At 40.4% G+C, this 23,506-nt stretch overlaps 1 protein-coding gene across 2 annotated transcripts in view; it reads left to right on the forward strand.

Annotated features, from left to right (window-relative positions):
• The window catches only part of LVRN (laeverin), a 77,304-nt gene that overhangs the window by 4,377 nt on the left and 49,421 nt on the right, over positions 1-23,506 (forward strand). For both annotated transcript variants that reach the window (XM_065941141.1, XM_065941142.1), the window contains exons 2-4: positions 16,448-16,590; positions 17,980-18,119; positions 22,742-22,868. In XM_065941141.1, coding sequence (XP_065797213.1) covers positions 16,448-16,590; positions 17,980-18,119; positions 22,742-22,868 — 410 coding nt within the window. The remainder of the gene's footprint in view (positions 1-16,447; positions 16,591-17,979; positions 18,120-22,741; positions 22,869-23,506) is intronic.

Below are 23,506 nucleotides of genomic sequence, written 5' to 3' on the forward strand. Positions count from 1 at the left end.
AAATGAAGGCAATTCTGACACATGCTACTACACAGATGAATCCTGAGGACATTATATAAGGGACCTAGAATAGTCAGATTTATAGAATGATAAAGTAGAATGGTAGTTGTTAGGGGCTGGTAGCATGGAGAGTTTTTGTTTGATGAATATAGAATTTTAGTTTTGCAAGATGAGAATTCTGGAGACTGGTTGTACAACAATGTGAATGTACTTAACACCACTCAATATTATACTTTAAAATGGTTAAGATGGTGAATTTTATTTTATGTGTATTTTTGACCATTTAAAAATTTCAAAAGCAAAACATTTCTAGAGCAGTGAATTTTGAGTGAGGGTTTGGAAATTTGTATTTTTTAACAGTTGCTGCAGATAATCATTTTTCATGCTTATTTGCCATCTTTATATCATTTCAGTGAAATGTCTCTTAGTGTCTTTTGTCCATTTTCTAATTGAATTGTTTTGTTTCTCTACTGTTGAGTTCTGTTATTTGTTTATATATTCTACATCTGAGTCCAATGTGAGATATGTTGCTTACAAATATCATTCTCCTAGTCTGTAGCTTGTCTCTTAATCTTCTTAGTAAGATCTTTCAGAGAGCAAAAAGTTTTAATTTGAAAGAAGTCCAGTTTATCAAAAATGTTTAATAGAACATACTTTTGGTGTCATGTCTAAGCATTCTTTTTTTTAAGAGAGAGACTTTTTTTTTTTAAGAGAAGTTTTAGGTTTAGAACAAAATTTAGAGGGAAGTATAGAGATTCTTCATCTATCCCCTACCCCAACACATGCATAACCTCCCCCCATGATCAGGCACTCATTAGAATGACACTTTTTTTTAAAACTAAGGATGAATCTATAGAAATACATAGTTTACCTTAGGGTTCACTTTTGGTGTTGTGCATTCTATATGTTTGATTAATATATGACATATCCATCATTATATTATCATACAGAGTATTTTCATGCTCTAAAAATCCTGTTTTCTGCCTATTCATCTTCCCACCATCCACTCTGCCCAGCAACCACAGATCTTTTCATTGCCTTCATGGTTTTGCCTTTTCCATATGTCACATAGTTGGAATCATACAGTATATTACCTTTTCAGCATGGCTTCTTTCACTTAGCAATATGCATTTAAGGTTCCTCCATGTCTTTTTATGCGTTTTATTTCTTTTTAGTGCTGAATAATATTCTGTTGTCTGGATGTACCACAGTTTATTTATCCATTGACTTACAGAAGGACATCTTGTCTGCTTCCAAGTTTGGCAATCACAAAAAAAGCTCTTATAAACTCTATGGCCAGGTTTTTGTGTAGACATACATTTTCAACTCCTTTAGGTAAATACCAAGGTGCATGATTGCTGGGTCATATGGCAAAGCATGTGTTTGATTTTGTAAGACACTGCCAAACTGTCTTCCAGAGCGGGGGTACCATTCTGTATTCCCAACTGCAGTGAGTGAGAGTTTCTTTTGCCCCATATTCTTGTCAGCATTTGATGTGCCAATGTTCTGGATTTTGGCTTATATTCTAATAAGTATCTCGTTATTTTCATTTCCATTTCCCTGATGACATATGAGGTAAAGCATCCTTTTTTTTTTTTTTTTTTTTTTTTTTTTAATTAAAGCATCCTTTCATATGCTTCTCTGTATAGTTTCTTGGTGAATTATCTGTTGAAGTCTTTGGCCCATTTTTTAAGTGAGTTATTTGTTTCCTTTCTAAAATTTATTTTATTCAAGTATAGTTTATTTACAATGTTGTATTAATTTCTGCAGTACAGCAAAGTGATTCAGTTACATATACATAGAATGGAGTCGTTTTCTTTTTCTTCCTTGAGTGTGGGAGGGACTGCGCTGAGAAGGTTGCAGGATCTTAGTTCCCCAACCAGGAACGAGGCCAAGTCAGTGCAAGCAGTGAGTCCTAGCCATTGGACCACCAGGGAAGTCCCCCTTGTTTTATTATTGTTGAATTTTCAGGAGTTCTTTGTATATTTTGGATAACAGTCCTTTATCAGATGTGTCTTTTGCAAATATTTTCTGCCAGTCTGTCACTTATCCTCTTATTCTCTTTATATTGCCTTTCACAGAACAGATTTTTTTTTTTTTTACTTTTAGTGAAGTCCAGCTTCATTTCTTTTATTTCATTTATTTTTTCATTTCAATTATTTCTTTTATGGATCTTATATTTGGTGTAGTATCTTAAAAGTCAGCACCATACCCAGGGTCATTTAGATTTTCTTCTGTATTCTCTTCTAGGAGTTTTATAATTTTACATTTTACATCTAGATCTGTGAACACTGTGAGTCAGTTTTTATGAAGGGTGGAAGGCCTGAGTCTAGATTCTCTTTTTTTGAGTGTGGTTGTCTAGTAAGAGGTTTTCTTTGCTCCGTGGTTTTGTCTTTGCTCCTTTGCCAAAGATTAGTTGACTCTATTTATGTGGGTCTATTTCTGGGCTCTCTATTTTAGAAAGCCCAAAAATATTTAGAAATATTTCTGTTTCTACTTCTGGGCTATTTTATGCCCTTGACCTGTTTGTCTATTCTTTCGTCAGTACCACACTGTCTTGATTATTGTAGCTTTAAAGTAAGTCTTAATATCAGGTAGTATAAATTTTACAACTTTGTTATTTTCCCTCAGTATTGTGTTGCATATTCTGAGGTTTTGTTTGTTTTTGTGTCTCACTGTAAACCTTAGAATCCATCTGTTCTTAACTTGCTAGGATTTGAATTGGGATTGCATTGAATCCATAGATCAAGTTGGGTAGAACTGATATTCTGATAATATTGTCTTCAAATCCGTGAATATGAATGTGTTTAATTTGTTCAGTTCTTTTTAAAATTTCACACATCAGAGTTTTCCATTTTTTCTCTACCTAGATCTTGTACGGATTTTGTTAGGTTTATACCCAAGCATTTCATTTTTAGGGGCACTAATGTAAATAGCTGGGCTTCTCTGGTGACTCACAGAGTAAAGAATCTGCCTGCAATGCTGGAGACCTAGGTTCAAGCCCTGGGTCAGAAAGATCCCTTGGAGATGGGAATGGCTACTCACTCTGGTATTCTTGCTTGGAAAATTCCATGGATAGAGGAGCCTGGTAGTCTATAGTTCAGTCTTCTTGCCTGGAGAATTTCATGGACAGAGGAGCCTGGTAAGCTACAGTCCATAGGGACTAAATGCTTAACACTTTCACTTTTTCAATGTACATGGTATTGTGTTTTTAATTTCACATTCCATTTTTTCATTGTTGGTATATAGGAAATAAATTGACTTTTGTGTATTAACCTTGTATCCTGCAAATTTTCTATAATTGCTTATTAGTTACAGGAGGTTTTTGTCAATTCTTTTGGATTTGTAGAAAACCCAGATTATGATGTAATCTGCAAATAAGAGTGTTTTATTTCTTCCTTCCCAATGAATATACCTCTTATGTCCTTTCCTTGACTCATTGCATTTGTAATGACCTCCTGTACAGTGTTGAAAAGTGGCAAGAGGAGACATCCTTGTCTTGTCCCTGATCTTAGTGGAAAGCTTCAAATTCTCACCTTTAATTGTGCTGTTAGCTGAGTAACTAACACTTTCACTTTATCAAAATTAGGCAGTCCTCTTCTATTCCTACTTTACTGAGAAATTTAGTCATAAATGGATGTTGGAGTTCAGGAAATGCTTTCTTTGTCTCTATAAAGTGGTGATCATGTGATTTTTCTGTCTGTTGATGTGATGAATTATACCAATAGATTTTTTTAATGTTGAAAGCAATCTTGCATACCTGGGATAAATCTCACTTGATTGTGGAGCATAATTCTTTTTATGCTTTGTTGGATTTGGTTTGATAATATTTTGTTGAGGGGTTTTGTATCTGTGTTCAGGAGAGCCGTTGGCCTACAGTTTTCTTTTCTTACAATGTTTTGTTCTAATTTTGGTGTTATGGAAATGCTGGCCTCATAGAATGAGCTAAGAAGTATTCCTTCTGTTGCTATCCTCTGAAAATGTGAAATAATTGATATTCTTTAAATGTTGGTAGATTTCACCAGTGAATCCATCTGGGCCTGGTGATTTCTGTTTTGAAAGGTTATTAATTTTTGATTCAATTTCTTTAATAGATATAGGTTTTCTCAGATTGTTTCTTCTTGTATGAGTTTTGGTAGGTTGTTTCTTTCTAGGAATTGGTCTATTTCATCTAGATTATCAAATTTATGTACATAAATTAGTTCATTCCTTATTATCCATTTAGCGCCCATAGGATCTGTAGTGATGTCTCTTTCATTTCTGATATTGGTATCGATATAATAGGATAAATATATACCATAATTGTTACTTTTTTCTATTTTTTGCCTTTGTTCTTTATACTTATTTTTGTCTTCCACTATTTTTTGCTTTTCTTTACTATGCTGGATTTTCCAATCTCTGAACACAAAATAACAGCTCATTTATTTAAATCTTTAATTTATTTCATCAGCATTTTATCATTTTCAGCATATAAGTCTTATACCTGTTTTGTTAGAGTTTTGCCTAAATATTTATTTTTACTTGAACAATTATAAACAGTATTGTACATTTAATTTTAGTTTTCATGTATCTGTTTCTCCTACATAGAAGTACTGAGTTTTGTGTACTTATCTTATATCGGAGTACTTAATGATCTCACTTGAAATATCTAGGAGTTTTTTTTTTTTTTTTTTAATAGATTCCTTAGGATTTTCTGTGTAGATCATGATGTCATCTGCATGTAGAGGCAGTTTTATTTCTACCATTCCAATACATACAACATTTCTTTTCTATTATCTTACTTTGCTGGCTGAAATTTCCAGCACTATGTTGAATAAAAGTGGAAAGAGTGGAGATTCTTTTCCCTAATGTTAGGGAGAAAGTTTTAGCCTTTTACCATTAAGTATGATTTTAGGTAGAATTTTTTGTATGTGCTCTTTATTAAGATGAAAAAGTTCCTGTTGAGTCATAGTATTTCTGGGTTGCTTTTTTTTTTTTTTTAATCGTGAATGGGTGTTGGATTTTGTCACACATTATCATTAGTTGTCACAGGATAGAATGTAATGGATAATGGAGCATACAGCAAAATTAGCAAAAGTGCACCTGAGGAAGATCTCAGAGCAAGACCCTTCTTCTTCCCTTTATGGTGAGCATGGTTGGCAGTCATTGTGGCATCTGATTTATATACTGGAAATGGGTTAGGTCAATGGCCCTAGATTGTGCAAGTTATCTTTGTGATTTATTTGAGACCTGAGGGGATGTAGAATTTTTTACATGGGATAAGGATATTGACTAGGGAGCTAAAGAGGGGCCACCATGTCAGGGATCAAAGTAACTGTGTTGCAGTGAATGCTGTGGAGTGGTTGTGCAAGGTATGGTTCCAGAGGGAGCTGCAGCCAGGCTCAGAGGACTGGCCTTGTGAGCAAGAGCCCAGATGACCACCATGTTATCAGTGAGAACTGCTGGGCCTTGACTGTTGTGAAGGAATTGTTTACAAGTCATACCAGTCAAGAGAATGCAGTTAAACCAGTATGGTAAATCCAAGAAGTCCTCTCCTTTCAAGAGATCTCCTCTTTTTCTACTGACATTCAGGTGTAAGAGAAAGCATCTTAGTTCTCATGTACTTAGGAAATGAGAGATCCCTGGAAGGTAATTTGGATTTTGAATGACTATCCCCGCAAACAAGACTGTTTTAAAATCAGTAACAATGAATAACCTGTAATTGGCAAGCTTGCATTTTTTTTCCTCTACCAACTTTGAGTACAGGGGTTCCAGAGTATGCAGTCATAGGACAAGATTGCTTTACATATCTGAGTTTTGGTAAGTAAATTTCGACAATTAGTTCCCTTCATGTAAAATAAAGATTTCCTCCTACATGAATGATTAGAGCTTATAACATTTGGATTCATCCAAGCTTTCTAAACAGTTCTTCTCCATAAAATAATGTACCCCAAAACTATGTTTCATACCAGTTTCTTCTGACCTTTGGAACCTATTGCAGAGAATACTTATGCTAAATGCCAGTTTCTCAGCTCATGAAACTTTACTTAGCCATCTGATAACAGGCATATTATAAAAATTGAAATAAAAAACATATTCTTTTCTTTCCTGGTAAGTATGAGTCACTCAAATGGCCTTGGACTACAGAATGGCTAACAGGTTGTGTTTGACTGTTTTAAAGATGTAAATAGGTCTTTTCTAAAATATCTTTTTGAGGGTAAAATTGGCTACAGCAGTATTGAGAATATTAGGGGACCATGTTCCACTTATACCTCTTGAAGGTGAACTTGGCCTTCCCTGAGATGCTTCCTCATAATCACTAATCCCCATTAATAAATATACACCTTTGGGGTCAATTTCATTAGTGTGATATTTTGCCATTACTGGTTATGATAATTTTTAAATATGCATCTCTTCATTTACTGTGTGCAAGATTTATGTTAGGTATAGGGTGGACATGAGAAGCCTGGAATATCTAACTCCATGAAAAACAGCTTAAAAGCATGGCAGTACAAGAGCCACCTCCTTATTTGCTCTTATAAGTAGATTGAGAGGACTTAGAATGTTTTCAAAAAGCCTAATTCAACTGAGTAAATGTAAAGATGTTAATGGCTTTGTTCAGTGATGCATAAATCAGGCAGTATCCCATCTAGCAAATATAGAAGTGCCCACATTTTTTAAGTTCTAAAAAATGAAAGAGCCAGCAGAAGTGGTCAGGACAAAGAAGCTATACTGGCAAAGGTTTATGGCAAGGTCATCTTTCTTCAGGCAGTACAGTCTGATAGGGTCTATCAGACACATAACCTCACTAGTGATAACTAGGGTAATTCCAGGTTGAATGGTTTAAAATTCCATTCCTGGAGGAGGCTGAAACTATAATTAAGTATTCAAGTCTTGGTTTGGTAATGTGGGCATAGGACAATGACTCCATTTGGGGCCTGTTATCTTGTTTTTAACAAATAAAATCTTTTAAGTTTACTGTGAAGGAAATGGCCCCCTTTTGTTTGAAAAGCCTAACCTGCTCATGGCACTTTTGAAAGAATGTGCCCTACATGGGCCGTATACCAGTGGTCTTCTCCCCATATTCCCGTTCCAGCTTTCTTTACTATTTACATGATACATCTTTTTCTAAAGTTTTACTTTTAACCTATATGTATCTTAATAATAAAAATGAATTTATTATCAAGACATAGTATTGGGTCTTCTTTTTTTTTTTAGTTCTACCAGTTTGTTGCTGCCAACCCATCTCCCTCCACCCTCACACACGCATGCTCAGTCATGTAACCCCATGGACTGCAGCCTGCCAGGCTCCTCTGTCCATGGACTTTTCCACACAAGAATCCTGGAATGGGCTGCCATTCCTTCTCCTGGGTCTTAAAGCCTGACAATCTCTGTCCTATAATTGGGGTGTTTAGACTATTTGCATTTGATATAGTTATTGAGTTGATTGGACTTAGATCAACTATCTTGCTATTTACTCTTTATTGTCTAAATTGTTTTTTAATGCTGTTTCTCTCTCTCTCTTTTTTTTTTTGCATTGAGTAGTTTTTAGTATTCCATTTAATATTAACTCAGCTAGTTAGTTATGTCCTTTTGTATGTGGTTGAGGTGGGAAGTAGGGAAAGAGGATTGCTCTGAGGTGTATAATATGTGTCCCGAGCTTACCACAGGCTAAAGTCAAATGAAATTACTTCTCATATTATGTATCAGTCTTAGAAGCATACCCTTCCATTTTACCCATCCTCTACTTTGGGCTATAGCTGCTACACATTTTACTTTTACATAGGTTGTAAACCCTGCCATATACTGTTACTGCTTTTCCTTTACACAATTAATTGCATTAAGATAAATTTTTACAAAAGAAAAAAATTCTTTTTATTTACTTATATATATACCATCTCCAGGGCTCTTCATTCTTTTGTGTACATTTCAGTTTCCATGTTGTATTATTTTGCTTCCACCCAGAAGACTTTAACACTTCTTCAAGTTTAGGTGTACTGGTGATAAATTCTCTTGGTTTGTGTCTGTCTGAAAATTTCTTATTTTTCCTTCATTTTTGAAAGATAGTTTTGCTCAGTATAGAATTCTAAATTGGCAGGTTTTTGTTTTTAATTTCAGTAGTTTAAGGATGTTACTTCATTGGCTTATGAATTGAATAATTTCTGAAGAGAAGTCTAGAAACTTTAATTTTTGTTCCTCTGTATAAGATTTGCTCACTGAGATAATCCTATGATTTTTCTTTTTAAATATGTTAATATGGTAAATTTCACTGACTGATTGACTTTCTAATATTAAACTAGCTTTCCACTGCCATGATAAATTCCACTTGGTCTTGATGTATTGTCCTTTTTATGTTTTGTTGCAGTTTACTAAAATTCTGCTTCTGATTTTTTATCTTTGCTCATGAGACATGTAGACTCCTGGTTTTTTATGTTGCCTTACTTTTTTCCTTGCGATGTCTTTGTCTGGTTTTGGCATCAGAGTAACACTGGCTTCAAATAATAAATTTGGAGGTATTCCTTCTTTAATTTTCTGGAAAAATTTATGTAGGATTGGTATTATTTCTTTGTTAAATGCTTGGTTGATTTTCACCAATGAAGCCTCCTGGGCCTGGAGCTTCTTTGTGGAATGGTTTTTAACTACAGATTTGTTGTTGATCAGTTGCTTAGTCATGTTCAACTCTTCGTGACCCCATGGACTGCAGCATGCCAGGCCTCCCTGTCCTTCACCATCTCCCGAAGTTTGCGCAAACTTATGTCCATTGAGTCAGTGATGCTATCCAACCATCTCATTCTCTGCCGTTCCCTTCTCCTCCTGCCAGCATCTTTCCCAGCATCAGGGTCTTTTCCAATGAGTCAGTTCTTCAAATCAGGTTGGCCAAAGTATTGGAGTTTCAACTTCAGCATCAGTCCTTCCAATGAATATTCAGGACTGATTTCCTTTAGAATTAACCGATTTGATCTCCTTGCTATCCAGAGGACTCTCAAGTCTTCTCCAACACCATGGTTAGAAGGCATGAATTCTTCGGTGCTGTCTTTTTTATTGTCTAGCTCTCACATCCATACAGCTGGAAAAACCATAGCTATATAGAACTTTTAGGCAAAGTAATGTCTCTACTTTTTTTTTTTATTTTACAATATTGTATTGGTTTTGCCACATTGACATGAATCCACCGTGGGTGTACACGTGTTCCCCATCCTGAACAATGTCTCTGCTTTTTAATATGCTGTCTAGTTTTGTCATTGCTTTTCTTCCAAGGAGCAAGCATCTTTTAATCTCATGGCTGCAGTCACAATAGAAAATTAAGATCATTGTTTGGACAAATTAAGATGAGGATAGCATGATCAAAATCAATCATTTTGTGCAGGTGTCTTATTAAAGAGTGAACAGTGAATTGAAAAAGACTCCAGTTGCTTTTTATGCTAAGAAATCTGGCACAGTCCTCAGGATATGACACACAAGAGAGAAATTGAATAATATTAGGGAAGACGTTAAAAGTCTCAAAACAAGGTCAGTGAACTCAAGTGCCAGGCACATGATATCACTGGTGTCACAGAGAAAAGAGGTCAGTTCATTATCCTATAAAGATGTTGAACCCGTGTATTTTCTGTGGCTGAGTTGTTTTCTCTGGGAGATGGTTCACTCTTCAGTGTTTTAGAGCTTATATCTTTGAAAATAAGTGTAACTAGCGTATTGAAAAAGCATACCTCATATTTCAGCAAAAATGCAGTCATTTTTCTCTCACTCTCTCTTTGCAGTTTTGTCTCTGGAGTATTATCTCCTGCCTGAATCCTCTAATTTTATATATATGAAAATGCAGGTATCTTCTGTCATGTCTGACTTTTTGTGACCCTATGGACTGTAGCCCTGCCAGGCTTCTCTGTCCATGGAATTTTCCTGGCAAGAATACTTGAGTGGATTGCCATTTCCTTCTCCAGGGGATCTTCCTGGCCCAGGATCGAACCCACATCTTTTGTGCCTCCTGTATTGCAGGTGGATTCTTTCCCACTGAGCCATTGCGGAAGCCCCGCATGAATGCTCTAGCAACCCATAATTGTCTACTAATTATTAAGTAACAGAAGATCTATGCTCACTAAGTTACAAACATTATCCAGATGCAAAAAGCTTAGAAAATCCAGTCTTGGATGATACTCAAAACTCTGAACTTCAGTTACTATTAAATCTTCCTTTTCCTCTCTCCAACCTTGCTTCTGTGAGCTTGGGCTGACTTCATGATGGAAGCCTGCAGTGAGATAGAGGGTAGAGGTCCTTCCTTCTCTCCACCTCCTATTTTGAGTCCTCCACCTCTGTCCTGAGAGCTATTGTTTCAACCCTACCAGGTCCTGGGAGGAAGACAGGGAGAGGCAACAGACGGGACAGTTCTGACTCGAACCCATACTCTCACTCTTTGGTCTCACTCTGGTCTAGCAGATGCCTTTTTCCCTTCAGATGTCATGTTCTCAGACTCTTCAGAGCTTTCTCACTGTTTCTTTTTCTCCTACAATTCTCTTGTCCCTGCAGGATGCTTCTCTTATTTCTCTGTTCTGATGGTCACATGGGACTCCTTCCTCGGGCCCTAGACACACAGTAATGCATCTCCAAACTCCTCCAAGTGGCTGTTGGACAGAATCTGGACAGTCTTCATACTGGCTCACTGTGTCTCAGCGACCACAGCTCGTCCCAGGAACACTCATACATCCCTTGCCCGAGGCTGGTGTGGGTGGCAAGACAACCACACTCTCATGGTTTTGCCTCCAAAACAGTCAGTGTAGATTCCTACCTGATAGGAGTTCGATTTCAGCCAGTGTCAATTTCAGCTTTCTCAGAGTGAATTAGTCTGTCTCTCAGGGCTTTCCTGGTGGGTTAAGAATCTGCCTGCAATGCAGGAGACCCGGGTTCAATCCCTGGGTTGGGATTGCAACCCACTCCAGTATTCTTGCTTGGAGAATTCCATGGACAGAGGGGCCTGGTGGGCTGCAGTTCATGGGGTCCCAAAGAGTTGGACACGACTGACAAACTAACACACACTGTAAGTCTCAGCCTTGGGAAGCACTTTCTCTGTTCTCTGAGGGACTTTCTTCTGCCTAGCTCAGGCTTAGAGAGTAGCTGCCTGAATGCAGGATGACTTGGCAACACAATGTCCCTCCCCACCAAGGAATCTTTTCTCTGATCACTCTTGTCTGTGTTCCCTGACCCTTCTTCTGTGTCCTCAATGTAGCTGAGAATCCCAAGAGTGGCTTGAAGGTTCTTGAGGCCATTTACTTTCAAAATCTTCATAACATGGTTTGGCACCTTTCTTTGGAATTTTATTTATGTTTTGTCGTCTGGTGGAAACTTCAGTCTTAAGATCGTATTACATAAGTAATAAACAAACATGATTCATGGACCAATCCTTGAACCACAGTCCAGTGGTGTACCATCTGTCTTTACTAAACATTTTGGTTTCTGAGTGTTGCTACTGTGTTAAAAAAAAAAAAAAAAATCAGGGGAGGGGAAAATGCTCCAGAGCATCTCATTTAATCTTTAACCAGCTATGCTATTTAGCACTTCTTAACTAGAGCTGTAGGCAGACAAAGTTCACAAAATAATTTGGAGTGAAATACTGTACTGAATGGATATGTTTTCTATGATAGTAGATGGATCCCCAAGGGCATCACGTATCTTGCCTGCTAAGACTTTTTCCAGCATAAGAACATGGTGAGTCCACAATTCTCTGGCTGTACAAGAGGTCAGGAGAGTGGCTTTGCAATCCTGAGCCACTGGGAGACAAACTCTCCAAAATTAACTCTCTCCCCAGCTGACCACTCTAAACCCAGACTTCATAGGCACCATAATGACATGGTTCAGTGAGGTTTGCAGGGAGGAGAGGGTGGTAGAGGTTCTATTTTCTGAGACCAGGATATCCTAAGCAGAGAAAGAAGGGAAATAAATATCAACCTTGGGTCCCAATGTGTCATAACCAGATTGTGTGTGATGCTGGCTGGCACTGACTTTTGCAGTTAAGAATTAGCCAGAATGGCTCTATGTTGTAGGGCTTTTCCCCTTTTTGTTTCTTTGTATAAAACCAGGGAAGGAAATAACTGAGTAAAACCCAAGTGTCTTTCTTTTATTTCACTTCTCTGGAGACTGTAATCCCGGAATTGGAAGGACTCGCTTGATGCTTGATTTGTTAACACAGTGACTCCCTAAGCTTGTGTCTCCTAGTCTTTTTGACCCTGCAGCTCCTTCCAGTGAGCATGTAAGTTTCCCACCTCCTTGAAGAGTCTGATTTTCTCCCTCCTCCCCACCTTGCCACTTCCTTGAGATTTGCATGTTTTGGGAAGTCATGGCAGCGGAAAAGATGTTACCAAGCTGTATTTTCTATAGTTTCCATCACGGAAACAACAGGCATGTGTTGGCTTTCCAAATATATAAGTGTGCATTACATAGTTGCATGTGCCTTTTCACTTTACGTTGCACTTTTCATGCTGACAGATCACCGTTTGTACAAAGTATCCTGCTATTTCAGAAGGCTCATAGATCTTCTGAAGGTCGTTGTGAAAACTCCTGAGGGGCCTGGTTGTCACCATCCCTGATGGCTCAGTCATGGCCACCTCATGGGCTCTTTTTTTCTCCTGTTGGAGTCTTTTTCTCTGTTGGAATCAGTTTTAGAGCTGTAACTGGACTTACAGACTCATCTAGTCCCATCCCTGCATTTTATAGAAATGGATGTTCAGAGAGTTTAAGCAGCTTTTCCAACATTATCCCACTATGTTTACACTGCAGGTCCTGAGCAATGATTCAGGTTGCTGAATCCCCTGCTCATTTTTTCGTTTTACTATATTGTTTGTTACTTGAATCTTTCCTAGTTTATCCCATCCCCTTTTAAGATACCAACCAATATTACAAAGTAAATAAATGCCAATGTGGCATGTGGCGAACTCTACCAAAATATTTCATATTCTTCTGTATATATTAATATCAAGCTTCCTTTACTTTATAGTAACTCCAAGGCTGAGAAAATAGTTGCTGTGAACCCATATTTTTGCCAAGTTTTAAAAAATCTTACAAAGGAAAAATATATAACGCCTAATTTCTGGTAGTTTAAAATTAACTGGGGAGACAAACATGATTTATTTTCAGCTTATGGCCACCTATGATCTCTGGAACCCTTCTTTTTTTTTTTAATTTACAATGTTGTGTTTAATTTCTGCTGTGTGGGAAAATGATGGAACCTTTTTAGATACGTTTATAATTAGTGATTTCCAACTCTCCACCCCTAATCTGTAATTTATCCCTCCTTGAATTCTTCTGTAGTTCATCTACATTAAGAACAGTTTGGGAGAGTAGAAGAAATAGAAGAGAATTCACAGATCATTTACTGCTAAATTTAGTTCCTAATAATATAAAACCTCAATTAATAATGAAACAGGGCTAGTGGAATTATTTTCTAGAAGGGGAAACTGAGGCTTGGCAAGGGTGTGTAACTAGTTCAGGGTTATCATTACATAGAGCAGAGTCTTGGAACTGAAGTGGCTGCCGTCAGAGCCTCAAATCCTTTCAGTCCATGAAAGTAACAGTATAATAAATTTGGAAAAAGCAAATAAAGCAAAATAGGCTTGTTGCAAATGACAGTTTTGTCACTGTGACACTTGGAACCCATCATACTAGCTGACTGTGAAAAGCTTCTGAACATTCCCCTGTTCTGCGCACTGTTTTTAAAACTGTGAAGTTTTATGTGAACAGGGCCTTATCATGGTGGAGGAGGGATTTACAGAGCCGGATCATGGATGGACTGTGCTTTCAAGATATCTGTGTTGAATTCACCTTTTATTTATCTAAGAACTGAGCTGGAACTTCCCCAGTGGTCCATTGGTTGAAACTTTGCCCTCCAAGGCAGGGAGTGTGTGTTCCATCTCTGGTTGGGGAACTGAGATCCCCATGCCTAATGCCCTGAAAACCAAAACACAAAAAAAGTATCATAATGTCAACTAAAAAATGCACAACTGGAGAATTGCTAGTTAAGTTTTTTTGGAGCAAAATGAGGACTGCAGCTCGGGAGCCAGCACGTCAGAGAGCTCTGAGAGACTTGTCCAAAGAGGCAGTGGGGGAAGGTCAATATATAATATTTTGGTGAAGGTGGAGTTCAATACAATCAAGTGCTTACTTTACACAAGGCTTTCTGCTAGTCATGAGGAGCTGATGTCATCACGAGGGGATTTAGTGATTTTCTAGATATGAAGAGATGCAAGGATTGGGATCATGAAATCAGTTCCTGAAAATATCTAACTAAAGATCTAAACTATCATAACTAAAGCTATGACCAACTTAGCATATTAAAAAGCAGAGACATTACTTTGCCAACAAAAGTCCATCTACTGGAAAAAACTACTGGTTTTTTCCAGTAGTCATGTAAAGATGTGAGAGTTGGACTATAAAGAAAGCTGAGTGCTGAAAAATTGATGCTTTTAAACTGTGGTGTTGGAAAAGACTCTTGAGAGTCCCTTGGACTGCAAGGAGATCCAACCAGTCCATCTTAAAGGAAATCAGTTCTAAATATTCATTGGAAGGACTGATGCTGAAGCTGAAACTCCAATACTTTGGCCATGTGATATGAAGAACTGACTCACTGGAAAAGATCCTGATGCTGAGAAAGATTGAAGGTGGGAAGAGAAGGGGGTGACAGAGGGTGAGATGGTTGAATTGCATCACTGATTCGACAGACATGAATTTGAGCAAGCTCTGGCAGTTGATGATGGACAGGGAGGCCTGGCATGCTGCAGTCCATGGGGTCGCAAAGAGTCGGACATGACTGAGTGACTGAATTGAATTGAACGGAAAGATCTGTTCCACCAGATTCCCTAGAGCACAGAGGGCCTCACTCCACCCTGAACCCCCTCAGCAGTTGCTGAAGGTCAACAAGCAGCTGCAGCCGCACAGGGTTCAATCTCCACAGAGGCATTTGGCAAACACGCTTGTTGTTCAGTCACTGGGACGTGCTCTCGGAAAGTGCCAATTTGTAGTTGACAGTAACAAATTCCTTAAAGGCTTTAAAAATGGTCCACATTAAAAAAAAAAAAACTAAACAGAACTGGACCTGAAGGTGGACTGACATTAGCATGAGACATTGAGTCTCAGCACCTTCGGAGAAAAAAAGGAATTTAGCGTCCGTAATGGTCACCTAAAAGCAATCACCAGTCACAGAGTCTTGGAAAATGGACTAATGAGACAGCAGATTTCTTTGGAGGAGAAAGCACCTATGGTCTTGTCAGCCTCTAGCAGTTGTTTACAGAGGGTGAAACTGGCAACGTCCATATTTCCTCAGGGTACTCTTGTTCCTAAGCTTTTCCCCGTAAATCACCAGTCCATTGTGGGATAATATCACTTTGGAATTTTTCCATGAAGATGCAGGAAGGAGCAGCAAGGATCGATTGTTGCTGTTCAGTCACTAAATCGTGTCTGGTTCTTGCGATCCCATGGCCTGCAGCATGCCAGGTTTATAATGTCACTTTGGAATTCTTCCATGAAGACACAGGAAGGAGCAGTAAGGATCGATTGTTGTTGTTCAGTCACTAACTCGTGTCTGGTTCTTGCGACCCCATGGACTGCAGCATGCCAGGTTTCCATTCCTTCACTGTCTCCCAGAGTTTGCTCAGGTTCGTGTCCACTGAGTCGGTGATACTATCTAACCGTGTCATCCTCTGTCTGATGGAGACTGACGCTGAAGCTGAAACTCCAGTAGTTTTGCCGCCTGATGTGAAGAGCCGACTGATTGGAAAAAGCCCTGATGCTAGGGAAGACTGAAGGCAGAAGAAGAGGGCAGCAGAGGATGAGGAATTCAGTAAATCCACCCATATGCAAATGAAAGTTATTTTGTTCAGTTGGGATATGTTCATATTGGTTAGCACCAAGGGTAGGCAAATTAAAATCTTTTTAAGTCTCCAACCAGGAAAAAGAAGGAACATGTGAGAACAAGATAAAGATATAGCCATTCTTCTTCTGACTTACACCTTGGAGGGGAATGAAAGCAACAGACCATCCCCAAAGAAGTAATCCTAGTTTAAAAAATCCTTGGTTCTCAAAAGCCTGGCATTGTATATTTGTTCCTATTTTGTTTGTAAAAGGTTTTAAAGGCATATGATGTAATGAAGTAAATGTTATTTTGTGGTTGAAAATTAAAGAGTTCTTTTGTATTTTAGGTCTTACAGGAAATCTCAGGGGTAGTGAGAACTGGAATTTGTGTATATTATGGGAAGGGGAATAAGGAAGATGAGGGGAAAACATTCCAGCTCCTTTCTTCAGATAATTTTAAGCCATAATCCGTCCCTCTCTCTCTCTCTCTCTCTCTCTCTCTCTCTCTCTCTATATATATATATATATATATATATATATATATATATATATATATACACACACACATACATATACACATTTGCTTCCACTGATTTAAGATAAAAATAAGCAGATTTGTCCCCCAAATGTATTTCAGGGCCCTGTTAGCATCTCAGATGGAACCAACATTTGCCAGGAATGTTTTCCCTTGTTTTGATGAGCCAGCTCTGAAGGCAACTTTTAATATTACAATCATTCATCATCCACGTTATGTGGCCCTTTCTAACATGCCAAAGCTAAGTAAGTAATGTTTCCTATCATCTTGTATCTACGTGTAATTATATGTTTATATAAATGTATACTTATATATTTTTATATGTGCACATATATTTGTGTATTACATGTTATATATGTGTGTGTGTGTGTATTTAACTCTGTAATAGATTTTACAACAGTAGATTTTCTTGGCAGTGTATTGGGAATGTATTTTAATTATGGCATATTATAACCAGAGAGGGCAGTCACCTAGGATATGTGTCAGCACCCACATCCTGGCGATGGTAAATCCTGATCCCTTTTGTATTAGGAGCTGGGAACATTGCTCTGTTTTCATACATCAGTATCCTGTCTGCCCATTAACTTGGGCTTCAGTCTCTTCATCATTAGTGATAGCAAGCTAGTGGACTTAGTCTAAATCTGGTACATAGATGTGGATTTTTTGTTCATTTCAGTGTTTTTTTTGCTGCTAGCTCACAGCACTTTTTTTTTTCTTTTGGTTGAATTAGTATGCAACTTAAAAAAATTCTGACATTTCTCATAAAAGTTAAAATTCTTAGTTTTTTTGGGAAACTCAGACCACCCAACAGCACTGGCCCTGCACTTCCTACATGCCCTTTGGTTGCGGGTGAGAAGAGGCTGCCCCCTGTGGTCAGAGCCTGTACCCCGCCTGTCTGTGGTCCCCTCCCTGCCTATTAGGCACACCAGCCCGTTCACACTGAGCACCTGGCCCTCACAGGCATTTGAGTTTGTGATTTCCGGTTTAGAGACCCCAGTGGGACTCCACTGAGACCTGCCCCAAACCCAAGAATGGCAGAATTGTACCTTGTTGACCTGCCACGGGTCTGGGAAACTCTGATTAAGTGCTGAGAGAGACGGGCTGGACTAGGAAACAGCAGTGGATGGAAAGAGAGAAAGCAGCTCAGGGGCCTGACTGATGGCTGCTCATGGATTTGCCCTCCACCCAGACCACATTATTCATGGTGCTAATTCAGAACCAAGAATCGAGTCCTTGGTGGTGATGGTTTAGTCGCTAAGTTATATCCAACTCTTGCGACCCCATGGACAGTAGTCTGCCAGGCTCTTCTGTCCATGGGATTCTCCAAGCAAGAATACTGGAATGGATTGCCATTTCCTTCTCCAGGGGATCTTCCTGATCCAGGAATTGAACCCGGGTCTCCTGCATTGCAAGCAGATTCTTTACTGACCGAGCTAGGAGCGAAGCCTGACTCTGTCCTTCGGCCTTCCTAATAGATAGCTCGAAGGTAGAGAAATCCAAGCTATTGTACCGTGGGGAGTAGTTGGGAAGACCGTAGTTGAGTGGTTGTTGACTTGACAAATTGTTTCAAAGGTAGATAATTGTGTTCCTTATTGCTTATTTACAGTGATTTGGACTAAAATCAATTTCTTTAGGTCAGTCTGAGAAAGAAGATGTGAACGGAAGCAAGTGGACTGTTACCAGCTTTCACACCACGCCCCACATGCCCACCTACTTGGCTGCCTTTGTCATTTGTGACTATGAACACATCAGCAGGATTGAGAGGGGCAAGGAGGTGAGTGAGGCAGACGCGCCAGGCGCGGGAACGTTTTGCTGGCTGCAGGGATTCCTCGGCGTCAGGGGCTGCACCTGCACGGCCACGGACCTCTGCTGCTCCTTCCCCCAAGTCCTGTCACTGCTCGGAGCACTATGCTGCAGAGCGGAACGGAGCGCAGCCTTTCCGCTGGGGCTCTGCGGAGGGATGTCTACAGAAAGGCTGCGCCTCGCGTCCCCTAGAGGCGGATTCTGAGCCCCTTCTTCCTGGCCCCACTGCCTTTCAGAGCACAGAGAGAAGCGGGGAAGGGGCCACACTAGCATGCTGAAGCTCAGGTTGCCTGTTGTCTCCCTTGCCTACATGCTCCTGGTACCAACCCGGGCAAGCTGATGCCAGGCTGACGCCAGCTGGGGCAGCTGCTCTGGCTGAAATGCAGGCAGGTTAAGCACCGTCCCTATGAAGGAGCAGGCCTGCTGGGTATGAACACTTCCCTGGAGTTGTGGAAATAGGTGCTCTGTCCTGGAACACCTAGTTTTCACCCAGTTCTACCTTTGTTACATAATAATCCTTTGGGAAAATATCAAGGTGATTGTAACAGCACTTTATGGACTGGTTCACTTCCTATGATAGAGTGTGGGGTCAAGAGTGTGGGGTCAAGAGGCTGAGGCTGTCTCCTGGGTGCATGAACTCCCAGCCTTTGGCTTGTGCAGATAAGGAAGCTGTGAATGAACCAGCTCTTATCACCAGGGGAGAATTGCTCAAAGTTCCTCCTCCGAAGGATGAATGAATAATCCTGCATTAGATGCAAAGGACAGCTCATCATCATCCTCAGCTGTTGGCTCCAGCCTGATTTCCCTTATTGAATAATCACTGGTAGATCCTTGATATTCACAGATATAACCTGGGCCAAGTCAAGCATTCATGACGTACATTGATAAACCCATGGAGACTCGGTGTGGAAGCCTATGCTCTGTGCCTGGTATGAAGCAGTGCCTCAGCGCTCACGAGCGATCCAGGATGGCTGTCAGCATCCTCACCTCTGTGGGCCTGTTGCTCTCAATGCTGCTGCACACTGAATAATTCTTATAAACGGGTCATATCTGTTTCTTCATGAAAGATCACCTGCAAAGAAAGCTGCCGTGGAAGCAAAGAGAAAATGGAACATGCCTAAGAAAGTAATGGTCTTAGCCAGAAAATTGAAATTTGGGATGAGTTTATCAGTGGAATGTTGTGTTTGGCTATGACTCAGTTCTGGAAAGCTAAGGAATTCACCATATACTCTACAGGGAACCAGACTGTACTCTTGTAATAGCATCCAGACTCTACAAAAAGGAAAAGGACTCCCTAAATAAGAGAAAAAAATATAGCAAAGTTGAAAATGTGGTTCATGCGTGGCATGAGGATAAATATAAGACACACATAACTAAGGTTGGAAATGAGAAATGGAATATTTTCTGCTATACCAATAGAGAAGGATGTCATTGCTAAGTCGCTTCAGTTGTGTCCGACTCTGTGCGACCCCATAGACGGCAGCCCACCAGGCTCCCCTGTCCCTGGGATGCTCCAGGCAAGAACACTGGAGTGGGTTGCCATTTCTTTCCTCAATGCATGAAAGTGAAAAGTGAAAGTGAAGTCGCTCAGTCGTGTCTGACTCTTTGCGACCCCATGGACTGCAGCCCACCAGGCTCCTCCGTCCATGGGATTTTCCAGGCAAGAGTACTGGAGTGGGGTGCCATTGCCTTCTCCAGAAGGATGTCATAGTCATCAGCAGTTGCAGCCTTCCAATGTGAGCTGGTGAGCCCTGAGGGAACTCAGGTAGGAAAAGAATACCTGTCGTCTAACAGCCACTAGATGACAGCCACTCCCCAAGGTGAGCCCCAAGGAAGGAAAAGGACGTGAAATACACAGGATGTCCGCCACAGATAGCTGAGGTACATATCAAAGGAACGATTTCAGTGAGCCCTCTTGCATCTTCCCATACATAGAAAGTGCTAAATTCCTTAACTTGGGATGTCTGGGGTTTTCTTTAATTAACAGTAATCTTTTGATGTTCAGACTACCTGCCCTTTGTTGCAAAACTTCTATATAATCTGACTCCTCCCCTCGCCTCCTCAGAGCAGTTCTCTCTGGTTGCTTGAGATGCTGTCTCCTGGGCTTGAAGTCCTAAACATTTCTGCCATAACTCTCAACTTTTAGAGTGCATATATTTTTTCATTCGACAGTTATGGCAGCCATGAAGGGACGTGAACCCTCAGCTATCTGGGACCAGTACCCTGTTTTTCACATCTTGAGCTTCCTTGGGGCTGCTCACCATGGGGAGTGGCTACGGTCTGATGGCTGCTAGTGACCAGGTGTTCTTTACCTTCCTGTGTTTTCTCGGGGCTCATCGGCTCACACGGGAGGGCTGCGGTCATTGACAACTGTAACATCTTCATTTCCTGATACAGCGGGAAATATTCTGTTTCTCAGAAATAACATATTTTGAGTAGAGTTTATCACACATGTGCACGTGTAAAGATATTTCTTCTATAGAGGTTGAGGTCTGCTGGGTCTAAGCAGGACCACAAGGACACACTGGCGGGCTAGCTGTGATTTTGAAGGAACTTTTTCTTCAAAATGTCCCACATACTTGTGATCCTCACTGCCCTGCCCCTCTCCCAAAGCTTGAAATCATCATTTGCCTCCACTGTGGCTTAGAGTGGTCATTTGTGGGAGGAGCCTGTAAGCTGGAAATTTCTATACACACATTATTACTGCCTTCCCTCCCAAAATGCTACAGTTAATATGCACATAGTATCCTGAACGTGGTGACTGTTACCTCCACTCGGCAGTGTGGGCTCTGGTTTAGATGTCCTCCTGACTTTGCCTTGGAGATGAGAGCTTGAGACAGGGCAGATACAGGTAGTATAGGGGCAGGACTGAGGCCTTGGGGTGGGAGGAGGCTGGAGGAAAGGAGAGAATCCAGGCAGGAGGTTTCTAAAACAGGTGGTTACATTTTGTGAAAGGGAAGCATTCCGAAGCCCTCATGTCATTCAAAAGTCATAAAACGCAAGAGAAACTTTCCAACAGAAATAAAAGCAAAGACAAGTGAACGTTTGCTTGGAGGACAGCAATCTGCAGATATTGTTGTGCTGCTTTTCGTTTTCTTCACGTTGTCTCTTGTGTTTTATAGAGAGCTCTTTCCCAAATTAACTGTATTCACAATCAGGACGATTATCTTAATTCCCTCCTCGCTAACTTTCATTCTAGAGTTAGGTGTTTCATACGTGTGTGTAAGCATTGACACTAGCAATTCCATTTAAAAGAGTTCAGATGGTACTGTTGAAGGGGCACCATGATTTCAAAACAAAATGACAATGGATGGTAAAACAACATCAAATTAGTCACCAAAATAACACAAACAAGTTGAAGCACCCAAACAACAGTACAGTCACACTAAACTAACAAAACATGGCAGGGATTTCTTTCCATCTACTACTAGCATGAAAGTGTCATATACAGAGGATATAATTTGCTTGCTTCAATAACTGTAGAAGTCATGAAACTTTTGATGAACTTTTTAAAATTAAAGAAATTAACCTTATTTCAAAATTTGAAAATAAGATGGGACTATTCATGTTTTGGGGGCTTCCCATATGGCACAGTGGTAAAGAATCCTGCCGATGCAGGAGATGCCAGTTCAGTCCCTGGGTCAGGAAGATCCCCCGGAGAGGGAAATGGCAACCCACTCCAGTATTCTTGCCTGGGAAATCCCATGGACAGAGGAGCCTGGTGGGCCATAGCTCATGAGGTTGCAAAGAGTTGGACATGACTGAGCACACTTGCGTTCATGTTTTTTATTAACAAATCATTTTAAATTTGCATGATTCATATTTGTTTCATATGTTCTATACTCTGTAACCCCTACTAACTGCACAACTCTGTTTTGAATCACTGGAAATATGTCCTGAAAAGGGAAGCTAGAATCCTAAGGGCCCTTTTACTCTAATATAGAGTCCATGTTTTCTGTGGGGGTGGATACCACTCCCAGGATTTTTTTGATTTATCTTTTATTTATGTTTGGCCGTGCTGGGTCTCCGTTGCTCTGCAGGTTTCTCTCTAGCTGCTGCTAGCGGGGGCTGCTCACTGTGGTGTGCGGCTTCTCGTTGCAGTGACTTCTCTCGTTACGGAGCACGGCCTCTAGCGTGGCACGCGGGCTGAGTAGTTACAGCTCCCGGGCTCCAGAGCACAGGCTCAGTAGTTGTGGCACCCTGGCTTAGTTGCTCAGCAGCCCGTGGGATCTCCCTGAATCAGGGGTCAGACCTGCATGGGCAGGCTGACTCTTCACCACTGAGTCACCAGTGGTAAAGCCCCCACCCCCAGCCCCTGTAACCAGGATTATTTTTGAATTATAGAAGTTTTACATGTTATTGCAAAAGATTGAAATAACACACTTCTGGAGAATCACTGTTCCCAACTTAATGAATAGCCTCCAGGGCTTTTCTCATTGCCTGGACACATTTAAACATTTTATCACGCAACTTCTTCTGAAAAGATAGCCTTTGGCTCCAGAGCATCAGGAAATTAGAGCAAGCAGGCTGCCACTTTCCAGAATCACTGTACATATTGCTTTTCCTAATCACTGCTTAATTGTTTCTGTCTAGATACGCATCTGGGCCCGGAAAGATGCCATCGCAGAGGGAAACGCAGACTTTGCTTTGAACATCACAGGTCCCATCTTCTCTTTTCTGGAGGATTTATTTAATATCAGTTACCCTCTTCCAAAAACAGGTGACGTATCTTCCCTTACAGTGCGTTTGATTTCCTATTATGGGTGCTATAGGTTGAGATCAAAAGATACTTAGATGGGCCTCCAAGGACCCGTTGGCATTTTGCTGTTTTGGAGTCAGCCCCGCTGGCTTCCCGTCTCGTGTCCTACACGTTCCTAAACACACAGAGGCCTGCCTGCTCTCTGTCTGGTGCCGTGTGACTGGCTGCTGCTCAGAGGGTTCCCGGCTTCAGGTCCCTCCTGGGTGCTCGCTGGCTGCTTACGTCCTCCAGACCTTGCCTTCTCCCTGCCTTTCTGTCCTGTCATCTCATACCGCAAGCATGCAGTGCAGTGTTCTGGATCCTTTTTAACTGCTTGCGTGAATTATTCCAGTTTCCTTTAGCAAAGTTTTGTTGTTTTTTTTCAAAATATGTTCTTTAGCTGTGAGTCATTGGATTAGGACTTGGGGGTCCCATCAGTGAATTTTTGTTGTATAAAATTGGAATCATGTATGAACAGAATACGATCCTCGAAGGAATATGTAAACATTTTATTTCTCATAGATCTGTATGGAATGTCCTTAAAATTATGTGAGCCGCTCAGCTCAGAAAGTTGTTCCACGTTTTTTCTCTCTTGCTTGAGGGTATCATGTCAGTGTGTC

This window comes from Muntiacus reevesi, chromosome 7 (assembly GCF_963930625.1).
Source record: "Muntiacus reevesi chromosome 7, mMunRee1.1, whole genome shotgun sequence".
Taxonomy (NCBI): Eukaryota; Metazoa; Chordata; class Mammalia; order Artiodactyla; family Cervidae; genus Muntiacus; species Muntiacus reevesi.